Genomic DNA, 13,342 nt, shown 5'->3' on the forward strand with positions numbered 1-13,342 from the left:
CCCTAAGGCCAATCCGATGGACGAGCACCCAGTCTGACCGGGCACAGCCCAAGCATAACCTCTCAAGAAGTACATCTTTTATAGCATGGCTGACAAACACAAGACTGTAGGAATCTATTACACACTGTTTTAACTTGTTTTTATTATTACAAATTTTAATGAGAGTCGACCAACAAATTGGTACTTTACTCGTGAATTTTAATTTGTATTAGCGGTCGCCCGCTCTTTTATGATTTAAACTAAATCAAATAAAGTAATTTCACTCAAAAATGTTTGTGATGCTTTTTTGATGACGTTTTTACAGTCAGGGCCATATTTGAGGTTGGGCTCTCTTGCCCTGTGTACTTTTTGAAAGCCTTCTTTTGGAGGTTCTGAAGATTTAACTAAGATCACATCCTAAGAATGTTTACAAGGTGATATACCCTTTTATGCGATTTTCCTGCTGATCTGGAAGAGCCTTCACTTTCTCCCTCAGAAGTCCTTAAATGCTCAGATGTTGTCTTTTGAAGCCATAGTAATAGCCTCGCCTCTTTATCTTTGAGTATCTGTAGAAAATATTAGATCCTACCGTTCATTGCCTTATGTACTGAATGAAGACATTACATGCACTCCTTGTGTGGGTACTCAGAGTGCAGTCTGTTTTGGCTACATGTTTCAAAATATCTAGTAAAACCTTTCTTGCAAGATTCAGATGTGGCCTGGACTATTTAGGCTAAGTAATTTGATTAGGCAATGCCACTTTACTCAGAAAAATATGATTCAAGTAACTTATCTGACTGATTGAGAAGTGTAGAACTCAATGGGGATCTCAACACATACGAAATGCGGTGGCTTGCATGGGGAGATGTGCAGACTTTCTTTGTTCTCACTGATCTTTTATAATGCTGTAAATAGGCTACTGCTGTGATTATGTTAAAACCTTTCTGTGTATGTTTAACATTTTATGGTTCTCTATGCCAACTGTGGGACTCCCAGCACAATGGTTTTGATTAATCTCACAGTTCTCCAGTTTTCTGGATAAAGATCTAAAGTACGCCTCTCAAGTTAATCAAGTTACTTCAGCCTGCTTTTTCACATTGAAAATCTTACGGAAGATTCTAACTTTTATCCCGCTATCTCTCCGTAAAACGGTGGTGGGAGCCCTTGTCCTTTCAAAAATCGATTACTGTAATGCGCTTTATCTCGGGATAGGTAAGGGTCAGATGAAAAAACTCCAATCCCTCCAGAATGCGGCAGCGCGACTACTCCATGATCTGCCCAAACATCATCCGACCTCAGCAGTAATCAAACAACTGCACTGGTTTCCAGTGGGCCAGAGGGTAAAGTTTAAAGCTCTCTGCATGGTGCATATGGCAATCTATGGAGGTGGAGCTCTGGACATTCAATTGATGTTTCCCATGTACCAACCCGTACGTACCCTTAGGTCTGCTAACGTAGGGCTGGTTTGTGTCCCCAGAATTAACAGATGGGGAGGAGCTGGTTTCTCCTATCTGGCCTCTAATCTGTGGAACTCTCTTCCGGAGATAGTCAGGCTGGAACTTAACAGGTTTCTTTTTAGGAAAAAGATAAAGACCTTCCTTTTTCCAAAACCCTAGGATTTCGTGCCTTATGTTTGGTCCTTCTAGCGCCAAGACGCCACGGCATAAGTGCGCTTTATAAATGTTTCAGTCAGTCAGACAGTCAGTTCCGGTCTGACGGTAAGTGGACGTTGAAATGGTCATGCAGAAAGAGGTACCACTCCGGCTCTGAACTGTTAGAGGAGGCTACCTTGGGAAGCGCGCCCCCTAGGCCGTTTATAGTGCACTAGAACTTAGCAGAGTTGTTGGTCCTTATATCATGTAATAGTTTGGCCCAGAATGAGTTCCAGGTGTTCCTTCCATGTTCGCGTTTGGCCATCTTCAAATGTCTATGAGTCTCTCTTAGGGGCATATCAGCAACAACCGACGATAATTATCGCTCAGCGCTCCTAGCGTGAGGATAATTATCACCGGCTAGCGTGGATTTTTATCGCTGACATAGCGTGGTATTAGCAACGCTTATCTCAAAAGCAATAAAAATCCTAGCTCTAACTGCCTAACGTGAGATTATCGCTGGAAACCCAGCGATAATCTCACGTTAGCTTGTTGATAGGGACTCACAAATTTAGCCATGATATCCACCTTCCATAGGATATCATGGCTAAGTAAGTCCTGAAGCAGGCGTAAGGAAAGTAGCGATAACAGGGGTTATCGCTACTTCTCTTGCCGCTATGCTTCATAGCGTGGGGCTTGATGATAGGAGAAATTTTGCTTAGAGACATTTCTCCTGTCATGTCAGGTCTGGAACGCCCACTTTGCATCTCATTAGAGATGCAAAGCTGGGCGTTAGGAATCTCCACGCTAAAGCAAGGTTTCACGCGTTAGCGTGGCCTTGCTAATTAGGTGATAAAATTATCGCCGCCTTTCGGCCGAAAACAGCCGCAAAAGCGGCGATCATTTTTTATCGCCAGCTTGTAAATATGCCCCTAAGTTTGCTTATTGTTTTTTAGTCCATTGGTGACATTTTGAGCACCGGGCCGAAAGTTTTCGGAAAACATTGACCAGTTGACGAGTGGGTCTCCCGCTGTCCCGTAGATGTTAACAAGTAGTTGCTTGGCTTCTGTCGCCAAGGTTGGGAGATTAGTAACAGTGCACTTGATGCGTTTTAGATTGATGGTATACATTTCAAACCCGTGGCCCACTGCCATGTTGCAACAGCCTAATGTTAAGGGAAAGCTCTTGGGGATGGTGGTCATTGTCCATTTTGTCACCGAAGCCAAACGTGGAGACTTAGTTAAATAGAGGGAGGCTAGCAAGCGGGTAGTCAATCAGGGAGGCCGTGGTGTTGGTTGAGTAAGAGACCAGGGGGCTTATCAGGATGAAAACAGCCATTACAGGCTCTTAGACCAAGATGTTCCAGATTGCCTTGAAGGGCCCACCCCCTTGGGTCTACTTTCACCTACCTGGGGCGATTAGAAGGGAATAGAAAAGATACCAGTTGCATGGACCATTAAATAACAAAAGGACCAACGATGCCCATTTACGACTCCTCTAAAAGAGAAAACATGCCAGCAAATGACATGAAAACCAAGAAAACAGGCAGATAAGAGACTCTAGCATAGATAATCATACAATGTCATATTAACTAAGACCAGGCCTCTGTGACCCAAAACAGAGATAAGAGGCTCCAGCTGAAGCTATTGAACGGTGATAATATAATCAGGTCTAGCAGCCAGTAGCTAAAGGCAGAGTTGTAAGACTCAAGCAGCAGACATACCATACCAATGAGCCAACTCAGAGATAAATCCTCAGCCACACATAACCTCAAAAACATACCCAAGACTTGCCATCGATGATCTGACACAGAGATCAAGAGGTATCACTAACTGTTACATGATGGCACAATATGATCAGAACTTGCCATCACTGATGAACATAGAGACAAGATACCAGCTGTAGATGAGACAGCAATACCACACTCACGACTAGCGACCAGCGACCAAACAATACAGAAACTCCAGAAGCAGATTCTGCACAAAGACATGATTAGGGATTAGTGGTTTTGCTCTCATCAGATCAGGTGCCAGCCGCATAGAATCGAGCGGCTCCGAGAGGGTGCAGGGTCAATTTAAAACAGTTGAGCTATTCTTACTTTCCATTTCCAGTCACTCTTGAAAATGTCGTTCTTGGCTATATCCAGGCAGTTCCATAGGAGAGCGAGTTTGAGCTGGTCGGCCCGGGCGTCGTTATCCATGCTTTGTGGCGCTGCAAAGAAACAGGTGACCAACAGGTTAACATGCAAGTGACGTTCTAGTTTGGGTACAGACATTTGCATGCAAAGTAGCACATATGCATTAAGTACATATCATCTAGGAAGTGTCTAATTATTATGCAAAGCCTGACAAGCATAGAGATAGGCATATAGTAAGATCTGACCAACAGAGAGCTTGACACACAGAGCACCACAAAGGTTTCTTTGTTCTTTTAACCATGGCCATAGTCACAGTGAAGAAAATGTTCACTGATATGAAATCTGGCAGACACCCAGACACAGTCTGAACTAAAAGCATCCTTTAGGTTGTGTGAGGTGTAAGCCATCTCCATGGCTACTTGTGTTATACTCTGAGCAACCCCTGTGCATAACCTCATTCCAAAACAAGCGGCTGCCCTCCTGAACTGCACTTAGGCCACTTCAAGCATAGAATATTAGAGTCACTAAACAGCCATTGATGGTTTCATGGTTCTATGTACATTTCTTGATCAAGCGAACATTAGGTAAAGGAGACTAAACACTGTCCTTCACGTGCGTCCAGAATGCCTCCATCCCCATCTGCAGTCCATCTACAAGCCCCATCAAGCACTCCGGGTGTAGCAGGCTTACACCATTATGGGTGGTCCTGAGTCTCTGCTGCCTCCAGGCGGATAGACTGACCCAGTAATGACGTCATGATCAGTGAAGAGATCAGGGGGTGTCAAGATGTACAACACTTGTTCAGGAAGGGATGCCAGGTGGATAGCCTGGCCCAGTAATGACGTCATGGTCAGTGAAGAGATCAGGGGGTGTCAAGATGTACAACACTTGTTCAGGAAGGGATGCCAGGTGGATAGCCTGGCCCAGTAATGAGAAGTCGTCATGGTCAGTGAAGAGATCAGGGGGTGTCAAGATGTACAACACTTGTTCAGGAAGGGATGCCAGGTGGATAGCCTGGCCCAGTAATGACGTCATGGTCAGTGAAGAGATCAGGGGGTGTCAAGATGCACAACACTTGTTCAGGAAGGGGTGCTGCATAGAGCTGCTCATCCCTTGGACACCTTACACGACCCACTCTGATCTACCCCCACACTGGGCGATGGTAATGGGCTGCTCCTTCACCACAATGCATAATGACCTCTGGTGCAGCTATCTGTGTCTCTTCACAGCTTCCACTCCTCAGCCACAAACTGCCCAAGATTCTAACGGTGGAAGGGCAAGAAAGGAACCAATCAAATGGTAAGTACCGCAGGGTAGATGCAAGGGAGAGGGAACCGATGGCCTGTGCTTGGAACCTCGCAGCTAGTAGGGTAGAACAATTCCTCTGATATATATAGACATTTGCTTTTTTCTTTTTGTTAATAACGTTTGAGTGACAGCAAATTTGCCAACTGCATCTGATTCCCACATCTAAACTTTGGAAAAATTAGTTGAGGTGCATCAAAGTTTATTTTTCTGGAGGTATCACAGTTTGTGAGACACATACTAAATCTTTGTGTTAATCTTTTGTCGAGAGAAGTTCCTTCTAGATACATACTTTTGTTAATTCATGAAATTCACTCAAGTTGTACTGAGTTAAATAAAATTTACTGGGTGGCGCTTACCCTTAACGTTGACAGATATGCCGCGCTTCTTGACAATACAAGTTTATTATCCATCATTTATTTGGACTTCGCTTGTTCTGTTTATGCGAGATATTAGCATTGGTTCTTCCCAGGTGTTGTATCATGCCATGTGAAGGAACCATGTACTGGTGTTGCCTGTGCGGTGCACATGATGCAGTCTGTGCTGTACCTCTTTTGTGTGTCTGTTGGTAACTTAGTCTGCTGCTGGTCTTGTTGCACATGCTCTCTGTAGTTAGTAGTTCTAGCTGTGAAGATCTTTCTTCCATATATGCACTCCTGAGTCATTGCCGCCCCCCGGGCCGTGCAGCACAATGCGGTGCAAGCTGTCGCGGCAGGCTCCCGGGTACACTTGCTGCCAACCTTTAACTGTGCCCAGCTACAGCTGGGTGTCTCAGTCAGTGCCTGTCCTGGCTGTTCCAGCAGTAGCCATTGAGAAAACCATGAGACTGACTCTTGTGATGTCGTGAGTGAATCTGAATGCAGCGGTGTCGGGAATGTTTACATTGGTGCCAGCCCATAGCGAGCTTTGCTCATCCAGTGGTGCTAATTAGCGGCACTTCGACAGCGGAGGAGGCACTATAAATGCATGACAATGCATTTCAGTGCGGTGATGCGGACCACCACACTGAAGCCTGGTGAGTGGTATTTGGCACGGCTGCTTCTAAAATGTTGGCATGTATGTATTGCGTATTTGACAATTGATTCTTCAAAGTGAAGTAGGAAAATGTATTTTGAGATTTCTATTCCATCAAAGTGGGGGTTTTAGTTTTAGAAAACAACACCACATGGAGATAAATGATCAAGACAACTGTAAATGCATACCTGCTAACAATTGCGAAAAGAAAACACAGAATTTAAGACAAAATGGTGTTAGTGCATTTTCTTTATTTATATGAATTGAAGTGTAGCAAATGTTAAGTTGGAGAAGCTTAAGATAAATTAGGAGCCTCCAGCCTGAATTCACTTGAACTTTGCCAAGGATCATACCTGTAAACTCACCCTGTCTTTCGGGGGTCAGGTGCAGCTCTTTTTTCCACTCGCCTCCCTAACAAAAGCTTCCATAGATGTTGATGGGGTTACCCACTTGTTAAGCCTACGTCTCCTTTTCAAATAAGGGTTAATTTTTCACTCACCTTAATGTGAACAACCTCTTAAATGCTTGATGTCACTCATATTTTGAGTCAAGAAGCTGACACAGAATTAGTAACTATGCATAATGCATGCCAACATTTCAAAACAGGAAAAAGGGAGAAAGAGTAAAATATTTGTGGAAATGTATTTTTCCCATTGAAATACAGGCAACATGAGGCGGGTGGTGTCTAAAACAAAGCCATTTTTGGCTTTAAAAATCAGGATTTTCCTACTTTAATCTGGTCTGTTGGCATGTATAATACATGCATAGCTGCCAAGTTTTAGGTTTGCTTATGCATAAGATTTACGTGTTTTGAGTGTGCTTGTGTGTAACATGTCAGTGCATTATCTGTGGCATTTTGAGTGACACTTTATCCCAAGTAGAATAATACCGATGTCTGCATGTTATGCAATAAATATAAAGAATCACCTCCTTTTTGGATGAGCATTCAAGACCTTTTGTATATACTTTAGTATATACTTATATGTGTATGTACTTTGTGGGCTCAGGAGATCAGACCTAGGACTTGTCTGCTTCGGCTTACGGACATTTTTCTGTTCAACTGCCTCTATTTAACTGTCTTGATAGAAAACGACCAGTAGAGGTCAGTAAAATACCAGGATTGCTTTCTGCTTGGGGACTTTACTTTTTTATTTTTCTGGCAACGGCCTCTATCTAACTTTCCTGATAGAAAACGACCAGCAGAGGTCAGTAAAATACCAGAATCACTTTAGCATTCTCTAGATTCCGGTCCATAGAAATTGTCTTCCACAAGCACCCGTAGACAATAATATTTTTCTCAGATCTTGTATTTTCAATGATATGACCACCGAAGGCCCTGATTTTATATTAAAAACAGAGCTTTGGGCCTTACCATTTCCTGCTGAAAGGCAATATTTCTCTCCATGTGCTCCCATACCTGGCATGTCACGCAGTTTGGTTCTTACTTTCCCTCCATGTTAAAGAACAGTAGATATTGCAGCACCCAGGCTAATGTGCTGCATAGCTAAATAAATATAAGGCCCCAAAGGCGAGACCAATTGCATTGCAAATGCTTGTTTTTAATGTGATGGTCACAGCTCCGACAGGCAGGATGAGGCTACAACCTCCTCTGATCAGAAATCGGAGCCAGGGTCACCAGCCTGAATCCAGAACCAGTGAGGCAGAGCTGTGGACAATAACAGAGTCAAAAACATTTCCTGAATCTTTTGTACAAACCAAACATGTTTACTAAATGGACATCAGTGCTTCACAAAGCAAAATAGGCTGGCTATCTCCTTAGGTTCATGAACCAGAAAATTAAATTCACGAACCAGAAGCTTTATCACAGGATTCATGATCAGCTGCGCAAACAATAAATTATGGTTAAGACATAGGAAAAAAACCAATGATCTTGCCCATTTATGGTTATAACCTGAACACTAACACCCATGCTGAAAATTAAATAGAAAGAAGCACAAATCTAACAGCGTTAGGTTGTGAAGAGAGCCAATACTCATAATATGAGTGTTTTGTGTTTCCTCTTTTTATGCGTCGTACTATGCATTGTTATTATACATGTCACCTGCCATATACTATGATATACCTGGTGGCTCAGTGGACTAACACACCCACTCCAGAAACCTGTGTTTGACTTCAGGGCTGCAGGTTCAAATCCTTGTGTGTCCACTCAGCCCTTCATCCTACTGATGTCAATACAACGAGTACCACTGAGTTGGGTAATATTAAACACTTGTTATTCAGGAACAAGATACCCCAAGGTGTGAACTTGTGCTTTACAAATGTGTGCTGTTATGTTAGATGTTATGGAGGATGTCTAGTGTGGAGGTGAAGCCTTTACTAACCTTTCAGAAGGGCCATGGCGACATCCAAGTACCGTGTGCTGCCTTTGTTCTCCCTGAAGATGGTGAGCAGGGGGTTTTTGGGCACCATTTTCTGGATCTGAAAAGTAATGCGAAAATGTTGGAATGGTCCCTAATGTGCACTCTTTCACAAACTGAGAAGATCAGCCATCAATATCAGAAGGGTTTTAAAAGAGTCCTTGATGAACAAGCGATATACCATTCACACCATATATTATGGCAATGTTTCTGCCTCTATGACTCGGCCATGAGGGACAGTGACAGAGGAACCACCCCCACGTCTTGCTGGAGCAGCAAGGTGACCTCCTGAAATTAACTTTCTGAGCATGGTGTCAACATGATTTCATAAGGAGTGAGTGCTATGCCATAGCATGACAGACAGATTGTAACCATATATTTCCAGGCAGTGAGCACCATGGAGGGGCATGATGAACATCTCCATGGAGTGCCAGTCAGGTTTTTAACCCTGGAGAGTGCCCTTCAGTGATATGGTGGAATTGTGGGGCCCCAGGGACATTACAGTTGGAGACTGTTTTATCTGACACTCGCCAGGGCCCACAGATTCACTTTTTGTAATCAGGTTTTCATTTTTCAAACTTTTCCAGGAGAAGGAGAGAAAAAAGGGTCTCAGTTAAGAAGTTGCCCTGGTTGTTCCCAACAACACAGGTGCTCTTGAGCCTCGTATATCTATCTATCTATCTATCTATCTATCTATCTATCTATCTATCTATCTATCTATCTATCTATCTATCTATCTATCTTAAATCAATGCATTACAATTTACTCATAGCGTGTCTAACATACTATACTGTTGTCGAGACAGGTGGAGGAATAGAAACCTTATCGAACAGTTCCCTCTTGAGTTTTGTTGCCATTAAGCAAATCCACATGGGCCCTAGGGGTGGCAATCGTGTACTGAAGCTCCTCAAATGTGAATCCAAGTGTATTTTGGAGCTCGAAACCAAGCATCCGTGGGGACACAATCTTCATGAGGAGTTAGCGATCCATCTCCATGATGACTAATTGCAGTTTTCTATTCCTCCACCTGTCTCGACAACTGTATAATATGTTAGACATTCTATGAGTAAATTGTAATGCATTGATTCAATCATTGTGCAATTGTTCAGCTTTTTAATCATTTGTATTTGTTTTAATTTTTTCAGGAGGAAAGGAAGGAACCCACCTATGGCGGAGGGAGTTTGTACACTGTTTCCTACCCTTTTCTTCTTCCTATTCTCATTCACGGGCACTTGCATCTGGGAGATAAGATTTTTCTTGGTTCTTTATTGTCTTTTGTAGTAATGTACCATTTTAGTACACGTTGGTGGACAATTTTCATTCTATTCTTAGTACATTCATACGTTGCTGTACATCTTACCTGTTGCCCTGTGGAGCCTTTTGTATTGTGCTATTCACCACTTGGCTCATGCATTTTACTTGATGAATTCCATTTGATGCATTCTTTTTGACACATTCTGCATTTAGCATCTTATATTTGTCAGGACAATAGCAAGCATTCCTGCTCGTGTAGGTCATTTAAGGTACCTTGTGCATACAATCTAATGCCATTATGTCTTTTTACCACTTTGGATGCACTATGCAGACACGTTATCTGAGACCATTGCTTTCAGCCACTATGGCACGCATTACAACCTTTTTTTCTGTGACACAACAAATGTATTTGTTTAATTTTACCAATAAAGTTTAATGCACCACGTATGTATTTTACGGGTGTATCCATTAATGTATCAACAGGCATCCATTATGGCAAATACTGTTTCCTGGATCACTCGACTTTGATACAATACAGTGTATTTTATTAACATTTACATGTTCCAAGATGGCCGCCACTACCGGGTAACGTTTTCAGATACTCTGGAGTAAGTCCTCAGTTTAAGTCTGTACAAGTATATGTAATGGACCCACTTCTTATTATCTGCTTCTTTTTTTGCAATTATATATATATACATAGAAACAAACGCTCCTCTCAGAACAAAAGGACACGACGCAGTGTCTTGACAAATGCAGCCAGGGTTTAATCAGTGGCTATGTCGGACGCGTTTCGCCTGAACCATCAGGCTTGTTAACCAACAAAGTTTTGTCAAACAATTCCACCATTTTATGCTGTGCACGTGACAAAGTCATGTAAGGACTACAAAACAGTTGTAACAGACAAAAGACTGGTAGTTTCTGGCTGCTAAATACCAAAAAAGCCGGTAAGCGGCGTTGGAGTATGTATAAAAACGAAGCAATATACAATAAAATGTAGACAATATTATTGAATCTACAGATTAGAATTATATTGTATCATGGCTTTATCAGGCACAATCTTTGTTAAGGAATAGCAACATGCGCCTGATATCGATTGCATTACCAATAAAGCCCATGTGGGCATAGATAGCTCCAAACTTTCTGTTTAAGTTGATTTAGCCCCAGTGGGCATACCTTTTGTATTAAGCTAACCACAGAGTGTAGTTCCTCACAAATTATAACAATAAAGTGAAGTTATTCAGCCAGTAATAAACTTATTACCAAAACAAAAATACAATGAAGCGTTTTGGATCATGCGCTTGCGCACACATGACCTGGGTTTTAACAGTGACAATGAGATGCACTATTTCCTAGGTGATTAATAGCCATACGTACGCATGGCTCCAGCAATGTCATCTGACGTTTCATAGAATGTAGGAGTGTTCTAACCACTTCATCCCAACAGATATGCAAATGTTTGTAAAATGGAATTACATGCTCACTATGTGCACAATTGAAATGTGTCTCGTGCCCCAACCATGATATCGATCATGAAAATATTTTTTATATTTTTTTTGTTATATGCGTGACCACTAATTTTCACATGTCTGCTTCAACTGAGAACTCACCTTGTTAAGGTGATAATGACAAACCAAAAAAGTGTTCCAACTGCTTCATCCCAACAGATATGCAAATGTTTATAAAAAGTAATCACATGCTCACTATGTGCACAATTGAAATGTGTCTCTTGCCCCAACTATGATATCCATCATGAAAATATTTTAATATGCGAGACCACTAATTTCACATATCTGCTTTAACTGAGAACTCACCATGTTAAGGTGATAATGACAAACCAAAAATGTTTCTCGTACTGGAATATTCTGCTTCCAAACAATAACTGTGGGAATCGATCATGAAAGTATTTTTAATATGTATGACCACTAATTTCACGTCTGCTTCAACTGAGAACTCACCATGATAAGGTGATAATGACAAACCAAAAGTGTTTTTCGTACTCGAATACTCTGTTCCCAAACATTAACTGTGGGATTGTTTTCTGTTTTACTCTCCTTTTATATGGTTTCATGGTTTCTTCGGATTTTTGTTAACCCGATTAACTTGTGTCGGAATTGCTTCGAAAGTCGCTTCTTACGGCTGTAAATTTCTCAATTCGTGGTTAGTATATTTCTTGACAAATACCGAAACCCGACACACTACACTCTACGCATGCGCGTTTGAATTTGAGTTCGATTACACACGGTCTAGTGGTTTTTTCTACACACCCGGAACTCACTATAAATACCACTTCCGGGTATGCGCACTGCTCACAGACAGAACCACACGCGGGGAGATACACGCCGATACTCAATGATGCACTCGTCATGAGGTAGGATATCAATAATCAATTCCAAGAGTTATATATCTTGGTAGTTCACTCTTTAATGGCTTCCTAGCTAGCACCAATAGTAATTATTAAGAACACAATTCCCCACAGACTTTGGCATTACCTCAACTCCGATCGACTCACTCGGTCAGCTGAAACTCAATACACCACTTGTATTCAGATTGGAGACATTAACCTTCGTGATTGATTCAGATCAACAAATTACAAGGGTAAGATATTATGAGCTTTAGCCTGACCCTTGTGATTTTTAAAGACACACATACGCACAGCGTTTAATTAATTATAAACGTTATGTGTTGGCTTTATTTAAACCTTATGTTACACCCCCGACACAGACTTACACCGATCACCTCTAGACCGATCGACTCTCTAGGACCCGCTGGGTCAGAAGTACAACCAGGTTTAAGGTAAGCCCGGTTGTATCCTATGCACTCTCCCAGTGCTGTCTCCTAATAATTCACGATGTTTCCGAATTTCACTGCGCAGGTCCAGGAGGAGCGCCGCAAGTTCATCGCTGTTAAACAAAAGTTGCAACAGGCACAAATTTACTATGCCTTATTAAATCCCGCACGTCTGCGCATCACGTATCAGGGGACACAAACATTCTGCACCAAGCCTCAACAGGCGGAGGATTTTTTAAAACAACTCAGGAAACAGAAGAAGAAGTCGTCTGTAAAAGGACCATCATCAGCAACGACCTCGGATGTACAATGATCGGAGTTGTGGTATGAGGTTCGCAGCTGGTGTACCGAATGGGCACTCACTGCGGCCAGTGTGACTCTCTCCCTGTTATGCACTCGAACTGCAGACTATGTTTGTGATAGGTGGACAGCTAGGTATTCGAGAGTTCAGGGGTTGTGGGGAGGATCACGGGTGCTGTGATGGCTAAAGATCGTAATCTGACATTTGCAGTAGCAGCTGAACGCCCTCGCAGCCTTGTCCGGGTCTCGCTACTGGATGCGGGTTCTGGGGATGGGCGTGAGGTACACGTGGGCCACCTAGTAGAAGTTCTCTCACAAGGGTTTACCCCATAATGTTGCTGTGGGACATTCGATTTGTGTTTGCATTTTTCGCTACTTTGCTCTGGACGAGGGCAGAGTTGTTGTTATTTGAAAGTGTGTTCTGGGGACCTGGGGGGGGGGGGGCGGGTTGTGGACTACTGGCATGATTGGGATGTTTCAGTGGGAGGGGAAGGGGGAAGTTGGGGATACAGTTGTCATGGCACAGATGGTATGTGGGGCGCTCATTGGGGCATTGAAATTACTATGTGATTGGATTTGGCGCATTGGAGATGTAT

General features: G+C 42.6%; 1 protein-coding gene across 1 annotated transcript in view; it reads right to left on the bottom strand.

Moving 5' to 3' along the window:
* LOC146808487 (transient receptor potential cation channel subfamily M member 2-like) overlaps nucleotides 1–13,342 on the bottom strand; it is a 1,974,138-nt gene that overhangs the window by 1,476,659 nt on the left and 484,137 nt on the right. The window contains exons 11-12 of the mRNA XM_085623577.1: nucleotides 8,370–8,466; nucleotides 3,670–3,782 (exon numbers count right to left, since the gene is read on the bottom strand). Coding sequence (XP_085479703.1) covers nucleotides 3,670–3,782; nucleotides 8,370–8,466 — 210 coding nt within the window. The remainder of the gene's footprint in view (nucleotides 1–3,669; nucleotides 3,783–8,369; nucleotides 8,467–13,342) is intronic.

Source organism: Triturus cristatus, chromosome 8, assembly GCF_964204655.1.
Source record: "Triturus cristatus chromosome 8, aTriCri1.1, whole genome shotgun sequence".
In the NCBI taxonomy this organism is placed as follows: domain Eukaryota; kingdom Metazoa; phylum Chordata; class Amphibia; order Caudata; family Salamandridae; genus Triturus; species Triturus cristatus.